This window comes from Suncus etruscus, chromosome 7 (assembly GCF_024139225.1).
Source record: "Suncus etruscus isolate mSunEtr1 chromosome 7, mSunEtr1.pri.cur, whole genome shotgun sequence".
Lineage (NCBI taxonomy): Eukaryota > Metazoa > Chordata > Mammalia > Eulipotyphla > Soricidae > Suncus > Suncus etruscus.
In genome coordinates this window covers 125,543,734-125,564,826 of record NC_064854.1, presented here as the reverse complement: position 1 = coordinate 125,564,826, position 21,093 = coordinate 125,543,734, and the positions used below count along the sequence as shown (strand labels likewise).

General features: G+C 51.4%; 1 protein-coding gene and 1 non-coding gene across 2 annotated transcripts; one reads left to right on the top strand and one right to left on the bottom strand.

The window, feature by feature from the left end:
* Positions 1 to 884: 884 nt before the first annotated feature.
* ITIH4 (inter-alpha-trypsin inhibitor heavy chain 4) lies at positions 885 to 19,990 on the top strand. Its single transcript, XM_049777714.1, has 21 exons — positions 885 to 1,055; positions 2,235 to 2,395; positions 4,012 to 4,116; positions 4,196 to 4,358; positions 4,512 to 4,622; positions 5,005 to 5,130; positions 6,569 to 6,685; positions 7,186 to 7,354; positions 7,422 to 7,547; positions 8,556 to 8,737; positions 8,869 to 9,054; positions 12,190 to 12,329; positions 12,568 to 12,806; positions 13,044 to 13,241; positions 14,396 to 14,443; positions 14,585 to 14,656; positions 14,742 to 14,858; positions 15,969 to 16,143; positions 19,191 to 19,345; positions 19,428 to 19,524; positions 19,848 to 19,990. Exons 1-21 carry the CDS (start codon positions 972 to 974, stop codon positions 19,915 to 19,917), a joined length of 2,841 nt encoding a protein of 946 aa, XP_049633671.1. The 5' UTR covers positions 885 to 971; the 3' UTR covers positions 19,918 to 19,990.
* Positions 10,135 to 10,325, bottom strand: LOC126014904 (U2 spliceosomal RNA). Its single transcript, XR_007497853.1, has one exon. It is a non-coding gene; the product is annotated as a U2 spliceosomal RNA (small nuclear RNA).
* Positions 19,991 to 21,093: the final 1,103 nt, after the last annotated feature.

Here is a 21,093-nt window from a genome sequence, read left to right as displayed (position 1 = left end):
AATAAAAATAATATTTATTCCCTTTACTGCTATTTGTTATCAAAGTAGCATTTCAACTTCATTGAAGGAACATCGGGGAAAGTGTCAGCAGTCATACCAACCTAGTGGGGGTCTGCAGTGCAGACAGCAGCACTGATGAAGACTTCTTCCTTCCTTCCTTCCTTCCTTCCTTCCTTCCTTCCTTCCTTCCTTCCTTCCTTCCTTCCTTCCTTCCTTCCTTCCTTCCTTCCTTCCTTCCTTCCTTCCTCCTTCCTCGTGTGAACCCAGACTCCTAGGCTCCACGGACCCTGCTCAACCCCAAGAACCCCTTGTGTGTTACTCACCAGCCCCCTCAAGTCCTCCTGCAGAGCATACCCTGCTTTCCCCTTCATTTATAAATTCCCAGGAGCTAGAACCTCCTTAGTAGGAGGTCTTGGGTGCCTGTTCATGGCTGACCGGTGCCACTCCAGGTTCTATTATGGGGGTCTTGCTGCAATTGGGCGAATGTCTCTGAGTGAACGAAGCCCAAGACCTTAGGAGAGAGAAGGGGGCTCCACCTAGCCTTGGGCTTCACTTCCGGACCATACTCAGGGCTCCAGATCTCCCCTGGCCCACCTTTGACCTCCGTCTCCCATAGTCTGGACTAGTGGATTTAGTTTCTCACCGTCCCCCATCCCTGGGACACTTGTTGGGGAATGGCTGATGTGGGGGGTGGGGTGGCCTCGACTGTCCTGGGAAGAGCTTCTGGAGTTTTCAGAAGAGACTGCAACATCCAACACCTGCCCTGGCCAGCCTTCCCCAACCAAAGTCCACGGGATGGGACATCCAGTCAATCCAGCCTGCTTGTTGACACCACACCGAGGTCCTTGGCTGGTTGGTCCAATTTCCCAGAAGCTGCCCACACAGGGGTGGAGCGGAGAGGGGGCGAGTTCCCAATTAATTCCCCCACTTCTACTCCAGCTCAGAAGCAACTGGCAGACACAGGAGCTGGAATGAAGACCCTCAGCCGTGCCCACTGCCTTGGGCTGCTCCTGCTGTCCTTGCTGGCTCTCCTGCAGGCCCGTTCCACCCACAAGGTAGCAGGCATCTTGAGGACTTGTGGGCATGTACCTGAGTGTGTGTGTGTGTGTGTGTGTGTGTGTGTGTGTGTGTGTGTGTGTGTGTGAAGCCCCCCTTGCACTCAGGCCCTTATCTGTGAATTGTGTCAGGTTGCTTGTGAACATGAAGCTGGACCTGTTCTCAAGGGCTTAGCCTAGGATGTGCCGCAGAGCCAGGATGCACCCAGGCCTCTAAGCCACCTGCTGCTTGGTGCTTGCCTGTATGTACACATAAATAGAGCAGGGTACAGATATGTGAACTGGTGCAGACAGGCAAGCTATGAGGCTCCACGTGGGTGCATGTGTGTCTTTCTTGGGGGAATTGTAGCCAGGGGCTGTGTCTTCCTTGGGCCTACCCTGTGGCTCAGGTAGAAGGAACAGGGAAAGGGAGCAGAGCCCAAGAGCCTCAGTTCTTGGAGGTTACCTTGTGACCCGCAAATTCTCCCAGGGGCCTGGCACAGTGGGTAGGGCATTTGCCTTGCACGCAACTGACCTGGGTTTAATCCCCGGCATCCCTTATAGTCCCCCGAACCTGCAAGGAGTAATTCCTGAGCACAGAGCCAGGAGTAACCCCTGAGTGCAACCAGATGTGTCCCAAAAACAAAACAAAAAAAGTTCTCTCAGCTCCTCTAGGCGACTTACTGGCGGGGACAGTTTCTCCCACTTTCCATGGAGGGCCTAGGTCCCCAAAATCAAAGGATTCCCTCACTCAGGGGAGCAATGTGTAACACTCTGTGGCTCGTGTCCCGTGCCACACACAGTCAGACAGAGGGGGGTCCCCTGCCCTGACACTTGGGGTGGGACCTGAGGTACAATGGTAGGAGGTCCCTGAGGCAGGGTTTTGGCTAGGTAGGGGTCAGAGGCAAGTCAGGAGGAGGTAGTGGCCCTGTCCTCATCCCTTCTTTGAGATGCAAAAACCCACAGGATAGTTCCTTTTGTACCTGACTTGATTTCCCCCCACTGGGAATTGGGGGTTGGGTTGAATCTGGCTGTGGGCTGAGGAAAGAAAGCACATGGCAGAGAGAGAACATGACTGACTGACTCCAGTGAAACTTTACCCAGCCTCATCAGACCTGTCCGCCCTGAGGGGTTAGAAACATGGTTGCTTGGGGTAGTCTCACCCAACTTGTGGGTTTTTATTTTTATTTTACACCCCAGAATGGCATCGACATTTACAGCCTCATGGTGGACTCCAAGGTTAGTTCCCGGTTTGCCCACACAGTTGTCACCAGCCGGGTGGTCAACAGAGCCGACTCATCCCAGGAAGCCATCTTCAACATGGAGCTGCCCAAGAAAGCCTTCGTCACCAACTTCTCCATGTACGTCCTGGGGCCAGGCCCTTCTCCTGAGATGGGGTGTGCCTGAAGGGGCACCTCTAGTCTGTCCCTCCTTCTGTCCCACCTGCCTCCTGTCCGTCCATCACCCCTCAGTATCCACTGGGTGACAGACACGTGGAGAACCAAGGCATTTGGAGTCTTTCCCAAGGAGGAATCCAACTGGGGTCTCAGGCAGCCGGTGCTGGGCACAGACAGCCAAAACGTCCTACCTAGGCCCACCCCACAGTGGAGCATGGCCTGGAGCAGCAGTCCCCCTTAGTCTTAGGAACTTCTCATTCAGGCCCACCCCATCCCCTGACACTTCGGTCTGGTAGTGGGCCAGAGGCCACAGAGGAAACCCCATGAATTCGGTGGACTCTGAGCTATGACGGTCCCCACCTTGTCCTTTATTATCCTCCCAAACTGGGTTTTGCAATGTTTGCTAAAAGCAAGTACAAACTGCATGGCCCTGGCCTTGAGGGAGAGGTGGTGATAGGCCTGACAGAGAGAGGCTCGTGCCAGCAGTTGGGGGGTGGGTGTGGGATGTGTGACAGTGAGCATCTCTAGGGCAGGGTTGTCATGTACCCTGGGACGTGTAGACAACTGAAAAGGACTTGGTCCCTGAGGATGGAGGTGCTCCCACGCCCTGGAGCACTCAGGGGCTGTGTCCATAACTCACCACGTTCCATCAGGACATGGGACTGAGGCTGGTCCGATGGCAGTGGTTTATCAGAACTTATTAATGTTAGTATCACAAAAATTGGTATATAATCCCCCCACTGCTCAATTTGACTGGTTTAAAAAAAAATAACAAATAGAGATGGGACTGACTCCACTGTCGGCCCAGAACAGCTGTGGCTGCAGAAGAAAGGCCTGTGGGAGGAGGCCTTTTGGGGAACCCTGTACTGGACTCATCCTAGGGCAGAGTGAAATAAAGTGTGGGGCGGAGGAAGATGCCTCCTTGCCCTGGACCCTGCCCTTAAGCTCCACACGCCAGCAGGCACAAAGCTTGCTGGCTTGTCCTTCCTCTCCCCACAATTTTCTCTCCAGAAATCTCTTGACTTTCTGAATAGGACTCTGCTTGTCCCCAAGACAGGCCCATCCCTTTAGCCCCCAGTCACCAAGCTCTCCAGACTACTTCCCTGGAGGCCAACCTCTGTGTGGAGAGTCCTGCCCTGGGTGGTGGGGGCAGAGGAGCCAGCCCAGAGCTTTTCTCCCTCGCCCTATGTCCCCCTCAGCCCTCCAGTGGGTCACACAGGGAAGGGGTGAGTTGAGATTGAGGGGTAGAGAGGAGAGGACTTGTCTCCTCCCTGTCCTCCCTCCTGGGGGCAGAGACATTTTACTTATACACACACACACACACACACACACACACACACACACACACACTCACTCACTCACTCACTCACTCACTCACTCACTCACTCACTCACTCACTCACTCTTCCTAGGGGTATACCACAGGCTCCTTCAGAGGAAGGAGATCAGGTTGGGGAGATGAGGTCAGGTTGGGGAGCTCATGGAGGTGGGAGGCCTGAGAGACTCTCTAGAACATGGGATCCAAGGGGGATCCTTCATCCCCTTCACCCAAAACTCTCCCCATCTCCTGCCTCCTACCAGGATCATTGACGAAGTGACCTACCCAGGAAATATCAAGGAGAAGGAGAAGGCCGAGGAGCAGTACAGCGCCGCCGTGGCCCGGGGAGAGAGTGCAGCCTTGGTTAAGTGAGCCCAGGGTGTTGGGGTGGCCTAGTGGGCAGAGACAGTTCTGTCCAGGGGGCTGATCTCAGACCCCCTCTGCTAGGGCTGTTGGGAGGAAGACGGAGCAGTTCCAAGTGTCGGTCAACGTGGCCCCTGAAGCCAAGGTCACCTTCGTATTGGTGTATGAAGAGCTGCTCAAGAGGCAGTTGGGGGTATATGAGCTGTTGCTGAAAATCCAGCCCCAGCAGCCAGTCAAGCATTTGCAGGTACCTGGCCTCCACCTCCTCCTAGGAGTCCTCCTGGATAATCTACTCCAGGCTGAGGGAGAGTTGGTCCCCTTACTTAGCCCTAACCCTAACCGTAACCCTAACCTGGCTGAACCCCCCCCCCACACACACAAATACACATCTTGTCTCCAGATAGATATTCACATCTTTGAGCCTCAAGGGATCAGCTTCCTGGAGACAGAGAACACCTTCGTAACTGATGACCTAAAGAACTCCCTCACCACCTCCGTGAATGAGACCAAGGTGGGTTGGCCCTGAGCAAGTGTGTCAGGGTTTCTGTCCCCAGTGGGATGGAATCCCTGAGCTGGAGGCAGTGGGGGCCACCACAAATCTCGCTGCCATGCACCAGAAAGGACGGATGGGGTGAGTCCTGGATATGGAGGGCAGGCTTGGTATGGGGCCTATTTGAAGGTTCTGGGCAACATGCAGTCAAGAGAGAGTAGGGAGGATCAGAGGCTCAGCCTCTGCAGGGGGGCTCCAGGAATAGTGCTCCCTGGGAGGGATTGGAGAGAACCGTCCAGGGTCTGGGCCCCAGGCTGAGGCACGGAGACCTCACTTTCCCATTGCCAGTTGCTGTTTTCCTGGCCTGCTGTTGATCCAACTCCAGCCCCTGTCCCTCTACCAGGCTCATATCAAGTTCAAGTCCGTACTCGAAGAGGGAATGTCCCCACAGCAGCAGGAGACGGTCTTGGACGGTCACTTCATTGTCCACTACGATGTCAACCGCAGCCTCTCCGGCGGCTCTATTCAAGTGCGTGAACGCCTGAAGGGTTCTAGAAGAAAAGACAGAATTTCCTCTCCTACTTAAGACCATGTCCCAGGGCCAGTGCAGGAGAAAAGGAAGAGTTGGATTAACCTGACAATCCTTTTCCAGTCAAAAGATAATTCGTTTCTGCTAGAGTGCAGTCTCTCTCTCTCTCTCTCTCTCTCTCTCTCTCTCTCTCTCTCTCTCTCTCTCTCTCTCTCTCTCTCTCTCTCTCTTTCTCTGTTTCTCTCTCTCTGTTTCTCTCTCTCTGTTTCTCTCTGTCTCTGTCTCTGTCTCTCTCTGTCTCTCTGTCTCTCTCTGTCTCTCTGTCTCTGTCTCTCTCTTTGTTTTGGGAACATACCCAGCTACCCAGCGGTACTCAGGGGTTACTCTTGGCTCTGAGTTCAGATATCATTCCTGGTAGGTGCTGGGGACCATATGGGATGTCAAGGATCTAGCCTAGACTGGCAGCGTACAAGGCAAATGCCCTATCCACTGTGCTATCAACTCTGGCCCCTGCAGTTTCTCTTACGAGCTTGGCTGCCCTGGAGCTCACAGGCTTGCTTTTTGCTCTATAGCAGTAGTTTCCTTTCATCTATATATTTTTTATCATTGGGCTTTTCCTTTATCTTTTATTCTTTTAACAGACCTTATTTTGTTTTTGTTTTCTTTTTCAGAGAGAGAGAGAGAAAGAGAGAGAGAGAGAGAGAGAGAGAGAGAGAGAGAGAGAGAGAGAGAGAGAGGGGCAGAGATTGAGACAGAGAGGATTTATTTACGTTTTTTTTTTTTTTTTTTGGAGGGGCTACACCTGGCAGCACTCAGGGTTACTCCTGGCTCTATGCTCAGAAATCACTCCTGGCTGGCTCAGGGGAATATATGGGATGTTGGGGATCAAACCCAAGTTGGCAGCGTGCAAGGCAAATCCACTACCACTGTGCTATTGCTCCAGCTCCAACAGACCTTGTTTTTAGAATCTTTGCTCCTTAATGGATCGCAGGTTTATTATGTTCAAAATCTTTTTTGATTATGTTTTTGAGGGGCATGCCATCTTCGGGGTTTCTCCTGGCTTTGAAATCAGGTATCACTTGTGGTGGTGTTTGAGGGACCCTATGGGATGCTGTAGTTCAAACCCAGGTTGACCACAAGCAAGACAAACACTCTACCCACTGTACGCTCTCCAGACCCTATATTCAAAACTTTTATTATCAGGTGCATCAAATATTGAAATCAAATATAAAATAGGTGGAAGGAAAGCCTTTAGAGAGCTTGAAAGGAAGAAAGTGTGTGTAAGAGAGAGAAAGGCGGGATTGGTCCTAATAGGTGGCAAGGATTTGGGGCCAGAGATGGAAGGGGCTGGAAGAGAGAGAACAATAGGAGGCCGTGGATTGAGGAGCATTGGCGGGGAAAACTGTACCTCTCAGCCCTGGTGGTCTCACTCTCACAGATCGAGCAAGGGTACTTTGTACACCACTTTGCCCCCATGGACCTGCCCACCATACCCAAGAATGTGATCTTTGTCATTGACAAGAGCGGCTCCATGTCTGGTAGGAAAATCCAGCAGGTGAGTCCTAGGGGCCAGGGAGGGGCCCTGCGCCAGGCCTCCAGTCAGTGCAGCCCCCAGAGATTTCTCCTCCAAAGCCTGGAGCAATTCTGGCCTTCAGCACTTTTCCTGTGCAAACGTTGAGGCAGGAAATAATCCACGCAGTGAAGAGGTACAAAGACGGGTTCAGGAAATCCAGTACTCTAGCCAGGAATCCTACCACACAAGCCTTCTGCTCCTAAGGAGGGAAGCAGCTTAGTGGAGGAAGACCAGAGAATGAGCCTCTGTCTTCCTCAGACCCCTGCTTTTATTGATCATACTCCAGAGTGGGAGAGGAAGACCAAGTAGGGGAAAACCAGGAATCTTATAACCATATCACAATCTAGGATGGAGTATGAATATTGGTTAGGGTAGGACCAGTAACCCAACACCCAGCCTCATCCTAGCAGTGATCCCAGGATGCCAGCTCAGGGCTACGAGTGCCCTGTAGACACCCAACCTTGTCTCCCACCCCTGAGCAGACCCGGGAAGCCCTCATCAAGATCGTGGGTGAACTCAACCCCAAAGACCAGTTCAACCTCATCGACTTCAACAGCCATGTGGAGAAGTGGAAGCCATCCCTGGTGCCAGCCTCAGCTGAAAACTTGGAACATGCCAAAAGCTATGCTGCCGGCCTCAGGGCCACTGGAGGTGAGTGCCCAAGGGAGGGGGTGCCGGGGCAGGCAGCTGGAAGCCATCCTGAGTGTCCTCCCCACAGGGACCAACATCAACGAGGCCATGCTGAAGGCTGTGAAGATGCTGAATGACGCCAACCGGGAGGAAATGCTGCACGCGGGAAGCGTCTCCATCATCATCCTGCTCACTGATGGGGAGCCCACAAGCGGTGAGGGCGAGGGTGCCTCACTGGGGCACACAACCTCCATAGGAATGCCAAGTCAGCCCCCGCCACCTGTGGGACTATGACAGGGAAGGAAGGCTTTGAAATGCCAGAATCTCCATTTTCTCTCTCTCTTTTATTTTATTTTTATAGCCCAAAAAAGGTATTTATTTTTAAAACATATTTACATGCTGCATTATTGTACTTGGTATCTGACAATATGATAGAGAAAAGAAGGGACCGGAGCACAGCGGTAGGATGTTTGCCTTGCATGCAGCACACCTAGGACGGACCACGGTTTAATCCCCCAGTGTCCCATATGGTCCCCCAAGCCAGGAGTGATTTCTGAGCTCATAGCCAGGAGTAACCCCTGAGTGTCACCGGGTGTGGCCCAAACCGTCCTCCCCCAAAAAAACTGACAGGGAAAAGAAGATGTTATTAGGAAAATCACAATGAATAGAAAATACATTTAAATAAATCCACATGTAAGGCTATCCACATCATTCAGATCTATGTTGTTCATGGCTAAACTATAAAGTGTTTGTTTTGTTTTGTTTCCTTTTTATTTAAATGGCATGATTACAAAGTTGTTCATGATTGAGTTTCATTCTTATAACATACACCCCCCTCCACTCGTGAACATTTCTTGCCACCAATGTCCCCAGTTTCCCTCCCATCCACCCCTCCCCTGCCTGCCTCTAGGGCAAGCATTCTCTCTCTCTCTCTCTCTCTCTCTCTCTCTCTCTCTCTCTCTCTCTCTTCTCTCTTCTCTCTCTCAATCACCTTTTTTTGTTTGTTTGTTTGTTTGTTTTGGGTCACACCCGGCAGCACGAAGAGGTTACTCCTGGCTCTCTGTGCTCAGAAATTGCCCCGGGCAGGCATAGGGGACCATATGGAATGCCGGGATTCGAACCACCGTCCTTCTGCAAGCAAGGCAAACACCCTACCTCCATGCTATCTCTCCGGCCCCTCAATCACCATTTTCTTACTCCCTTCCCACACCATTCTCTCCAGGAGAGACCAACCCTGTAATAATCCAGAAGAATGTGAAGGAAGCCATCGAGGGCCAGTACTACCTCTTCTGCCTTGGCTTTGGCTTTGACGTCAACTACAACTTCCTGGAGAAGATGGCGCTGGAGAATGGTGGCCTGGCACGGCGCATCTACGAGGACTCAGATGCCAATCTGCAGCTCCAGGTGCCGGCATGAGCCTTGCACAACTGCATGAATCACGGCAGCCCAGACAGATGGACTGGCCCTGCCGCACACACACAAACACACCCAGCTGGCCCTCATGATGATGTCCCCCAACCCTGCCCATTCCACAGGACTTCTACCAGGAGGTGGCCCACCCACTGGTGACATCGGTGACCTTTGAGTATCCAGGCAATGCCACAGAGCATGTCACGAAGGACAACTTCCATCTGCTCTTCAGGGGTGCCGAGATGGTGGTGGCTGGGAAGCTCCGGAAAGATGGCCTAAATATGATCTCTGCCAAAGTCAGTGGGAAGCAGGTGAGTGTGGCCGACTGTCCCTGAGGGTCAGCATGGCTGGGACAGGCAGAAGGGCCAGCAGGAAGACAGCCCTGCGGGTAGGCAGAGCTGACAGCAAGCCACACATCTCTTTGCCTCTGGCGGCTGGCACTACTTCTCACTGTGCTGTCTCACGGTGGAGCTCCGAGGAGGTAACAAGGCCCCCCTTTCTTGTTGGTTTAATATAAGATATAAAGTCTAAAGTCCTTGTGTTAGGTGAGGCCTTTCTCAGCACGACTCCTCTAGGCCCTTTGGCTGGCAGGTCTGAGGATGCAGGCTAAGAAATAATCCAAGCAGGGGCCAGACTAGTAGCTCAGTAGTAGGGCGTTTGCCTTGCAGGCTGCTGACCCAGGATGGACCTGGGTTCTATCCCTGGCATCCCAGATGGTCCCCTGAGCCAGGAGTGATTTCTAGGCTGAGTCAGGAGTAACCCCTGAGGATCACCGGGTGTGGCCCAAAAACAAAGAAACAAAAAAAAAGTTAAAAGGGGCTGGGAAGGTGGCGCTAGAGGTAAGGTGTCTGCCTTGCAAGTACTAGCTAAGGAAGGGACCGAGGTTCAATCCCCTGGCGTCCCATATGGTCCCCCCAAGCCAGGGGCGATTTCTGAGCACATAGCCAGGAGTAACCCCTGAGCATCAAACGGGTATGGCCCAAAAACCAAAAAAAAAAAAAAAAAAAAAAAGAGAAAGTAAGAATCACAAGCAGTCAGTTTCATCAGAAACAGCTTGGTGGGCCCAGAGAGATAGCACAGCTGCGTTTGCCTTGCAAGCAGCCGATCCAGGACCAAAGGTGGTTGGTTCGAATCCCGGTGTCCCATAAGGTCCCCCGTGCCTGCCAGGAGCTATTTCTGAGCAGTCAGCCAGGAGTGACCCCTGAGCACCGCCGGGTGTGGCCCAAAAACCAAAAAAAAAAAAAAAAAAGAAAAGAAAAGAAAAGAAAAAAGAAATAGCTTGGTTTATTCTATGGCCCTATCTACCATATGCTTTTCCTCACATGGCTTCCATGCTAACCCTTTTCCAAGCAGCTTCCTCTTGCTGCTGCTTCTTCTTTTTTTTTTTTTCTTTTTTGTACACCGTTCCTGGAGGTACTGCAATACCAGGTCGATGCGTGGAATGGACGGAGCAAGCTCCTATTCCAGTTCCTAGTGCCAAAAATTCATTCAATATATTGTCGTCGGATAGACGACGTATCAGATATTAAACTGATAAGAACAGATACTACACTTGATCTTAGCCAAAAGGCCGAGAAGCGATTTGCTGCTGCTTCTTTTGCCTCTTTTTCTCCCTTCTTTCCCCCAGCCGAACTCTATTATTCTTTATTCAAGTCCCCCCACACCCCAAGTGTGGGCAGCTCTGACCATCAACAGAAATCTTAGGGCCTTGGGGGAAGAAATACCTTACACCTCCTGCGCCCACTGTGCCAGGCTAACCCTGCCTTGCTGCTACCCCTGCTGCCTGCCATCCCCTCCTGTCCTTGTGCCCACCTTGGAAGTGGCACTCAGGATGAGAAGGCCGCCCCCAGTTCACTAGCTGAGAGACTAAAGTCTGAACTCGCATGGGTAACCTGCTTTGCCTAGCCCTTCTTGCCCCTGTCTGGGGGAGGTGCCACAACTTTCTCAAAAAGAAGTCGAACGCCTGATTGTGCCACGTCCTTCCAGAGGCTCAGGATGCTGCCTGCCAGGCAAGTGCATGGCCAGGTACCCTGTGGGGTAAATAAAACTGGTAAGGTCAGATGTAGAAGTCACTGGTGAGTGGGGCCGGAGAGATAGCATGGAGGTGGTGCATTTGCCTTGCATGCAGAATGACGGTGGTTCAAATCCCAGCATCCCATATGGTCCCCCATGCCTGCTAGCAGTGAGTTCTGAGCCTAAAGCCAGGAGTAACCCCTGATCACTGCCAGGTGTGACCCAAAAACCAAAAACAAAAAAGTCACTGGTGAGATCACATCTCAGGCAAGTAGAACACTCAAAGAAAAGACTCCACCAGCCACTTTGAGAGACTAACTCTATTTATTTTATTTTATTTTGCATGTGTTTTTGTTTATTTGTTTGTTTTTGGGTCACACCCAAGGGCACTCAGGTGTTATTCCTGGCTTTGTGCTCAGAAATTTCTCCTGGCAGCCTCGGGGGGACCATATGGGATGCTGGGATTTGAACCACGTTTGTCCTCCTGGATAGGCTGTTTGCGAGGCAAATGCCCTACACTGTTTATTTTAGGTGGGAAAGGAATATTTGTATTGGGGGGAGTATGGTGGAGAGTAAGGTGTGGACTCTGTCAGCCAATTGGCTAGGATGTGAGAGAGGAGAACAACGGGATGTGTGCTTCTGTGTTTAGGGAAGACAGGGTCAGGGGCTTCAGGGTGTGTGCTTAAGATGATTAGCTACAGACCTGGGCACTCTGGAGAGCAGCATTGAATAGCCTGAGCTAGTCTGGGCATGAGTCTACTCATAAAAAAATCTCCCACCCTCACCACCCCCACACTAAAGGATAGGTAGAAAATGACCAGGATCAGATCCAGAGGGAGAAAGAATATTCCCAGCTTGCTCACTCAGGTACTTATAGGGTGCATAGCAGGTAGGAGAGCAGAGAGGCCTGGGGTGGGGTGGGGGTATGGCTCATCTCAGAAACAGCTACACAGGGGCCAGAGAGATAGCACAGCAGTAGGGCATTTGCCTCGCACGTGGCCAACCCCAAATGGACCTGGTTTGATTCCTGGCATCCCATAAGGTCTCTGAGAATGCCAGGAGCAATTTCTGAGCACAGAGCCAGGAGCAGCCCCTGAGGGCAGGCAGGTACCATCTTGAGCAGGGAACACCCTCCCAAATGGGGAAATGGGAACCCAGTCCCCCATCTCCCAAAGGGCCCTGACCTTGGAGCCCTCTCTCCTTAGTTATGCAGTGGCTGAGGGAGGGCTGGACCTGGATTCTTTGCCCCACCCAGTGGGCACAACCTTTCTGCCACTACTTTGGAGCAGGTGCCTTACCCTCCCCTTTTCTTCAAGGCCATTCTGGCTTGAGCTCCTGCTGTCCACTTGCCCCAGGGCACCTGGCATTTGGTGGCCTTTCTCATCCTCAGTGGCTCTGTGCCCCTCATAGCCTGACCTTGCATTCCTCTCCAGTCCAAGCAGAATATCACCTTCGAAATAATGACCGATGTGGCTGAAAAGGAATTGGAGTTCCAGACTCCCAAGTACATCTTCCATGGCTTCATGGAGAGACTCTGGGCTTATCTGACCATCCAACAGCTCCTGGAGCAGATGTGGGTGAATGCATCGCACCCCGGGGTGGGAACCACCCGCTACTCCCCCTGTCCTCCGCTTCCCACCTTGGCACCTCTTTGACCTCTCCAGGGTGGACTGGGTTCAACTGGCCTGGGGCTTCTCCTCAACCCTCAAAGAAGGGGTCTTGGGGCTTTATCTGAGCTACAAATGGAAGCCCAGGAAGTCCAGAGGGTCTGGAAGTCTTACTAAGGCTGAGCCGGGATCTTCAACCTGCAGGATTTCTTCCTCAGACACTGAGGTAGAGGACATGAAGGCCCGAGCCCTGGAATTGTCACTCAAATATAACTTTGTCACCCCCCTCACTTCCATGGTGGTCACCAAACCCGAAGGCCAAGAAAAGCCCCACGTTATCAATAAAGCTGTGGAAAAAGGTGAATGTGACTACGGTATTCCAGTCAACCCTCCCGACAAGCCCTCCTCCAGCTGCCTGAGTGTTCCCCGTTCCCCACCCCTTAGCTTTACCTGAACCCAGACTGCCAGGGACATTGTGTTACATAGAGCAGACACTAGGTATAAAGCCTACAGACCCCCCCTAAATTCATCGCACCAAATGGAGTGTTGCAGAGTAAAGCTAACCCTCCTTTCTCTTTCATTTTTATCTTGCAGAGCAAGACAAGGTCACTGCCCGAGGTAAAGTTCTGATGTTTTCAGAGGCTAGCCTGGGTGTGGGGTGGAGCTGCATTTCCTTGCAGTGATCATGGAATTACCCAGCCTGCTGATGTATGAATTCACTTGCTCATTTGGACTCTGGCTGCTATTCAGGCCCACTAAGGACATGGTCCAGCTGGGGGGCCCAGCACATAGAGCTGAGAGCAAATCCAAGCACCCTCATTTTCCAGGTCCCTTTCGTTACGTCAGCATGGGAAGAGCAGGCACCAGGCATAGAGGTAGTATGGGAGAGGGGAGTGGAAGGGCAATGAACAGAACTGTGGCCGGCCGGGTGGGGGTGGAAGGATGGGTCATCCTGCTGGGGCTAGGGCTGGGGTCAGGGATGAAGTCAAGATCAACCACAGGTAAGTGTGATTGGGAGGCAGTTTTGGTGTCCCTCTCCTGCTAAAAGAAGTGGCTCTAAGGGACTAGGGAGGATGAGGGGAGGAGTGGGAGTGGAAGGCAGGGATACCTGCGAGCCTAGCGGGGGGAAAGGACCCATTCCAAAAAGACCCATTGTTCCAGTCTTGGATTTCTGGGCAAAGAGATTTTAGAGCAGGGAAGCCCAGCAGTGTCTGCTTGAAAGAAGAACAATTGTTGGGGGGGGGTGCGGAGGGATAGCACAGCGGTAGGGCATTTGCCTTGCATGTGGCCAACTTGGGAGGGACCCGGTTCAATTCCTGGCATCCCATATGGTTCCCCAACCTGCCAGGGGCAATTTCTGAACGCAGAGCCAGGAGTGACCCCTGAGCACTGCCAGGTGTAGCCCCAAAACCAATTAATAAATCAATGAAGTTTTTTTAAATTAAAGAACAATTGTGACCCCTTTTCCAAAGGTATAGGAAACACCCAAATGAGGCCTAAGAGACCTTCTAGCAAACCCCATCCTAGCATCCAACTCCTCGATGCTGTTGCTGACTATCAGCCGATGCCCTTCAGAAGGGGGTTGGGTAAGCACCAGAAACCAGTCTGCTCTCACTGATGCTCAAATAGGCTCAGTGCTCAGAGAGCAGAGTGAGACAAGCCACCAAGCTCAGGAGCAGGGCCAGGCCTGGCAAAGCTGCCTATCATGCGTAGCATGACATCAACAGAATGTTTGTTGTTTACACTAAGATGGCTCCCTTACCCTTATGCTGAAAGGGAAGGTCTCTTCCATTCACAAAGCCAATAAGGGTTCCTGGAGCTGAATTTAAAAAAAAATCAGACAATTGCAGAGCTAGGTTTGTCCTGTCCTCTCCCTCGCATTGCATTTCCCCTATCTCTGCTTCCTGGGTTGGGACCGGAGCACCGGGCGTAGGGGCTGGAGGGTGTCGGGCTCCAATCTGAATGCCTTCATGCCTTTCCTTTTCTGTTTCCGATTGTTGCAACTCAAATGTCTACTTTGATGTCTTCGAAGATTCCTCAGTGGACAAAACTCACACTGTGTCTTCAGATCATCTCGAAGGTACCTCCCGGACCAGAGTCCCAGCAATCTATCCTGGCCCTTTAGCAGGGAAACCTGGGGGATTTGGGGTCAAAGCAGAGAGGGAGCCCAGCCAACCCCCATTCTCTTCTCCCTGCCTTCACACTCTTTCTTTTCCCAAAGGGAGGTTGAGGGGACCATCTAAATCCGGACCATCGCTCCTTCTAGAAGCAACCATGGTAGCTCCAACCGAAGGTATGTTGTTATCTCTCCCTGCCTGCTCCCTTGGACTGTAGTGGCTTTCATTGCTTCTGACCAGTCCTTTCCCTTTCCTACCCAGCCTACATCAAGGCCCCGCACGCCATCCTGCCACTTCCTGGCCAGAGTGGGGACCAAATCTGTGTGGACCTCAAGAGCTCTCAGGGATTATTGGAGCTGATCTCAGACCCTGAGAAAGGTGAGCCTCCCCACCTCAACAAACTCAGACACCATTCACCCTCAAAGGCATGACTCGGACAGCAATAAGAAACCCAACAGAGATAGGGTGACACATAAACTTGCCCACAGCCTGGCTGGCACCCTTGAGATCAGAGATCTCCCACTTGATGACACCAGACCCTGCACCTGCTCCCTCGGGATTGGGTCTGCAGGATCTCCCTCACCCTCCCAGATGGAGTTTCTAAATCAGGGTTTTTTCAGCGCTGATGACATGAGGTGTCCCTTCTCTCTCTCTCTCTCTCTTTTTGGGGGGGGGCCACACCCAGCAGTGCTCAGGGATTACTCCTGGCTGTCTGCTCAGAATAGCTCCTGGCAGGCACAGGGGACCATATGGGACACCGGGATTCGAACCAACCACCTTTGGTCCTGAATTGGCTGCTTGCAAGGCAAACACCGCTGTGCTATCTCTCCGGGCCGAGGTGTCCCTTCTCAGAAGGGGACACACATCTACAGAATCGGTTGCTGGGGCCTGACCAAAGCCTGTGGCTTTGTTTCTGGGTCAGGGAACTTCTTTTGGACTGGATAGAATGTACAGGGTAGAGGTGCTTGCTTTGGGGCCAGAGATATATAGCACAGTGGTAGGGCGTTTGCCTTGCACGTGGCCGATCCAGAACAGACCTGGGTTTGATCCTGGGCATCCTTTATGGTACCCCGAGTCAGGAGCAATTTCTGAGTGCAAAGCCAGGAGTAAGCCTTGAGCGCTGCCAGGTGTGACCCAAAACCAAAATAAATAAATAAATAAATAAATAAATAAATAAATAAAAATAAAAATAGAATGCTTGCCTTGTGTGTACCAATTCCAATTACCCCATATGATCCCCAACTCCAAGCCCTGTCAAGAGTGATCCCTGATCACAGAGCCAGGAGGAAACCCTGAGTACCTCCAGCTGTGCTCCTCAAACCAAAACCAACGTTTTTGAAAATGTGGGCATGGGAGAAAAGATGTTGGCAAGTAGGCTGAGACTTTCAGAGAAGCTGAGAAGGAAGGAATGAGAGGAGACAGACGTGGACAAGCGGGGACATGGGAGGGGATGCACTCTCATCACTCAACTCAGGCTGCTGTTCTCAGGGCTCCAGGTGATGGGTTATTACGAGGAGGAGAAGGGCCACTTCTCATGGATTGAGGTGACCTTCAAGGATAATCAGCTGGTGGTGCGTGCAACCCCGGAGCACATCGTGGTGACGCGGGGCAGCAGGAGCACATCCTACAAGTGGAAAAAAACACTATTCGCTGAGATGCCCAGGTGAGCCCAGAGCGGGAGCGCTAGGCCTGAGGAACAGGATGGCTGGACCTGTAGCTGGGTTCTGTACCCACAGAAGGGTGGAGAAGCCCAGAGCCCTGTCCCATCCGCTCTGCCCTAAGCAGACATTGAGGACGTGTGACTTTTCACATCCCATCCACATAGGATGAGACATAGCTTGTAACCAGTTCTGCTGCAATTCCCATGCGGCTCTCTCCGGGAAGATGTTTAGCTCCTCTCAGTCTTTTGTTTTTGTTTTTGTTTTTGGGTCATATGCAGCAGCACTCAGGGGTTATTCCAGGCTCTATGCTCAGAAATTGCTCCTGGCAGGCTCGGGGGACCATATGGGATGCCAGGATTCGAACCACCGTTCTTGTGCATGCAAGGAAAACGCACTACCTCCATGCTAGTCCCCCCATCAGTCTCAATCATTTCTTCCCTGGTGATGAGAGGTCATTGCCCCAGTCCTAATTGCAGAACTGAGAGAAGGATGGAGAGAGAGAGGATGGGCGAGCATGAGATGATGGGAAACAGGAACTTGGCCATGCCAGGTGGTTCTGGAGCTTCCTCCCAGCTTGGGGCTGAGACTGTCGTGGACATGTGAGACTCAGGCCCACAGGGTGGTGAATCCTTGGCAGCCAGTGGGCAGTGGAGGGGATGGCATATGTGTGGGTTCCTGTTCATGTAAAATCTTCATCAGGAGCAGCTTTGGCCTCTAGACCCCTCAGAGGGCTGAGAAGAGTGTGAAGACGTTGTCCTCTTTCAGAAGGGTCCAACTCGTGTTCTCCCCATCAATCTCACCTCTGAGCCCACCTGCCCTCTTCCAGGCCTTCAGCAAGTGAGGGAGCCCCTAAAAACTCCTAATTTCATAAGAAAGCTTTAATTTCCTGTTGTCTGGTAACTACATGGAGATTAGCGGCATCGGACCATTCCTTGGACATACAGGCTAGAAGATGAAATATTTCCGAGTAAAGAATTCTACTAGGGGGCCCAGAGTGATAGCACAGTAGGTAGGGCATTTTCCTTGCATGCAGCCAACCCGGGTTTGATCCCTGATATCCCCAAGCCTACCAGAAGTGATTTCTGAGCACAGCGCCAGGAGTAACCAATCTCTGGGTGCAGATGGGTATGGCCCCAAAACAAGATCAAGCAAACAAACCATAAAAGCATTCCAGAGAGGTAGTCCAGCAGGTCAGGTGTTTGCTTTGCATGTGTCCAACCTGGGTTCAAATGCTGACATCACAGGCAGTGGTATCCCCAGCTGCCAGGAGTGCAAAGCCAGAAATAATCCATGAACACAGGAGTGGCTCAAAGACAAAAGCACAAAACAAGTTTTTCTACTGAAGTTGCTGATAAACAATCCTGCCACTCTACTTAGTGAGTCTCAAAGAGGGGCAGAGGCATTGAGCACATGGAAGTTTCAGGGCAATTCTATTTAAAATGAACTCAGGAACAGCAGGGTCTTAAAGTGCTAGAAAGAAACTATCTCAAGAAAAACAAGGAAGATTATTTTAAATAAAAATTGTTTTGTTTATTTGTTTGTTTTTGGGCCACAACCGGCATTGCTCAGAGGTTATTCCTAGCTCTGTGCTCAGAAATCGCTCCTGGCAGGCTCAGGGGACCATTTGGAAAACAGGGATTCGAATCATCGTCCATCCTGAGTCTGCTTCGTACAAGGCAAACACCCTACCGCTGTGCTATTACTCCGGCCCTGGAAGATCTTATTTTTTTTTTTTAATTTTAGTTTTTGGGTCACACTCGGCAGTGCTCAGGGATTACTCCTGACTCTATACTCAGAAATCACCCCTGGCAGGCACGGGGGACCATACCACCATCCTTCTGCATGCAAGGCAAACAACTTACCGTTGTGCTATTTCTCCAGCCCCTGGGAGATCATTTTAAACTAAAAGGAAGGAGATTAAAACAAGAGATTTTTTTTTTGCCTTTCTGGATATCAAAATACATGATTAAACATAAAACTTCAAAATAAGGTGGCACAAGGAGCCAGAGGGGGTGCAGCTCAACAAGGCAAAGCTTTGCATGAGGGAGGCCTGGGTTCAATTCTTGGCACTTCTTGGTCCTCTGAGTACCGCTGGGAATGACTCCAGAATATGATCAGGTGTAGATCAAAAATTAAAATGCAGGGGCCAGAGTGATAGCGCAGCGGTTGGGCATTTGCCTTGCATGCAGCTGACCTAGGACCAACCTGGGTTCAATACCCGGCATCCCATATGGTCCCCTATGCCAGGAGCGATTTCTGAGCACATAGCCAGGAGTAACCCCTGAGCGTCACCAGCTGTGGCCCCAAAACCAAAAAAAAAAAAAAAATTAAATTGAAAAAATAAAAAAGGAGGGGCCGGAGAGATAGCATGGAGGTAAGGCATTTGCCTTTCATGCAGAAGGTTATCGGTTCAAATCCCGGCGTCCCATATGGTCCCCTGTGCCTGCCAGGAGCAATTTCTAAGCATGGAGCCAGGAGTAATCTCTGAGCATTGCCAGGTGTGACCCAAAAGCCAAAAAATAAATAAATAAATAAATAAATAAATAAATAAATAAATAAATAAATAAATAAGAAAAAAAGAAAGTGGCATCACTCATAAAAGTAAAAGGGACAGGACTGGGGAAGTGGCTCAGTAGTCAGGACCAGAGTTTGGACCCCAACTCGATACATGTCCGGAGGCCCCCTGTGCGGGCTCTGATGGTCTCTGCACCTCATCCTCGGCCTCAGCCTTGAATCACTGATTGGCTGAGAGTTTCCAGGAGGGATCCTGGTCCCCCTGAGCAGCACTTGGGAGGTCCCCCAAAACAGAGGACTCCCCCACATCATATCAGACTCATGAGAAACCAAAGCGAAGGACCGAGCAGGCCCAAGACGCTTGCTTCCCCTCTTCTGTCACTCAGTGAGTGTGGTCACCTCTCAGGGAGGACATGGAGGCCCTTCCTGCCCAGGCTGCAAGAGACTTTGAGGTGTAAAGGTCTTGCAGCCCACCCCAGTCTACTATGACCCCCTCTTTCCTCGCTCCCGCTCAGGGCTCTGGCTTTTTCCACAGCCTGAAGATGACCATGGACAGGGATGGACTCCTTCTGCTCAGGAGCACAAACAGCACGATTATGGGCCTGAAGTTCTGGCACGGCCCGGGGCAGGGCCTGAAACTCCTTCTGCAGGACCCCGACTACTTCTCCAACCAAGTTGGCGGAATCCTTGGTAAGTCACGCATCGTTCAAAAAAAGCCTTGGTGTCCCCCCTCTCTGTCCTTCGGCCTCAAGACCCTCTCCTTCTCTCTCAGGTCAATTTTACCAGAATGTGGTCTGGGGGCCCCTGGAAGAGGCAGATGACAGCAAGCGCACGCTGAGTGTTCAAGGACAGAACCTCTTGGCCACTAGGTAATGGGACCTCAAGCCACTAAGCCACTGAGGATGGGGGCTGAAGTTTCTTTCCCAAATTCCTGCCTGGAGCAAAAAACAGCCAGAGGAGAGGGATAAACCCTTCAGAGACCAGAGGAAATTCTCCACATCCTAAACTCCCAAGTTTAGGGGTACTGGGGTCGCACAGAACAGGCTCTACTGGGTTCTGCACTGGGTCAGCTAGGTTTTTGGGTCTTTGGAGGGACCCTACACTTTTTGCCCTCCATGTGCCTATCCTATGTATCTCCCCGCCTCCTGAAACCTACTGATCACCCATCTTCCCATCTGTTTCTCCATCCCAGAAAGCAAAAGCTGGACTACCAGAAGAAGAGCCTGGGAGCAGAGATCTCCTGCTGGTTGGTAGAGCTGTGACCCCCATATAGGCTGCCCGACTGTGGGGTCTGAACTGTGCCAGATGGGACACACCTGACCACTACCAATAAAAATATATATATATTATATATATTATATGTATGAAAAAGGCAGAGCGATCTAGGGAGTATGTCTGCTTTCATGACTCATGTCCCAGCACCTCAGCATCACATCTGGGGCACAGTCACATGGAATCTTCCAGAACCTTTTGGTCCTCAAGAGCCTGACCGACGAAGGGATATGGGAGCTTCAGTGCTTTTCCCTTTATTTCAAAAGCAAATAACATAAGATTGAGAGGACTGAAGTCCCCGCTTCAGAGACTGTTCCAGGAAAAGCAGGAGCGACAGGAGAGTCTGCCAGGAGCAATTTCTGAGGACAGACTCAGGAGCAACCCTTGAGTGCAGTCGGGTGTGACCCCAAAACAAAAAAAATATACTGTTCCAGGGGACTGAAGCGATAATACAACTGACAGAGTGCTTGCCTTGCACTAGCTGGCCCAGGTTTGATACTATGGTCCCTCTACCCCCACCATTCACCATTGCTGGGTGTTGTCCTAGCGGGGTCCTTCTGCACCACTGAGGTGGGTCTGGTGATTCCTGGTGAGGGCCTAAACACTGACTCATTCAGCTGACCAGCTTGGGAGACCCCCAAATACAATCAATACAATAAAATATTGCTCCAGGGGGTGGACAGGGGCTCAGTAGTAGACCTGCTTTGAAAAAGTGAAGCCTTGAGTTTGATCCTTAACACACTAGATAGAAAAGAAATAGATTAGGGGCCAGAGAGATAGCATGGAGGTGGAGTGTTTGTTTTGCATGCAGAACAACAGTGCTTCGAATCCCATATGGTCCCCCGAGCCTGCCAGGAGCGATTTCTGAATGTAGAGCCAGGAGTGACCCCTGAGCTCTGCCAAGTGTGACCCAAAAACCAAAAAAAAAAAAAAAAAAGATAAGAGATAGATTATAGATTGATAGATGATAAAATAAGGGGATAGGGGGATAGTGCAAATGGTAGAGCACATGGCTAGAGAGTGCCAGGCCCTGTGTTTGAATCCTGTCACTGTCCAGCCCCCCCCCCACCAGGTATAGACCTAGTAGCACCTGGGACACCACCAGGCTCCAGCACCCCCTGTCAGGCTGTACCTCAAGAGGAAACTGGTGGCCTTGGGAGCCCCTC

What these genes read in the sequence shown, in the direction of transcription:
- ITIH4 (XM_049777714.1), top strand. Translation starts at nt 972, where the DNA reads ATGAAGACCCTCAGCCGTGCCCACTGCCTTGGGCTGCTCCTGCTGTCC. An exon ending in AGGCCCGTTCCACCCACAAG is followed by an intron (nt 1,056 to 2,234) that starts GTAGCAGGCATC and finishes TTTACACCCCAG; the next exon opens with AATGGCATCGACATTTACAG. An exon ending in CATGGTAGCTCCAACCGAAG is followed by an intron (nt 14,657 to 14,741) that starts GTATGTTGTTAT and finishes TTTCCTACCCAG; the next exon opens with CCTACATCAAGGCCCCGCAC.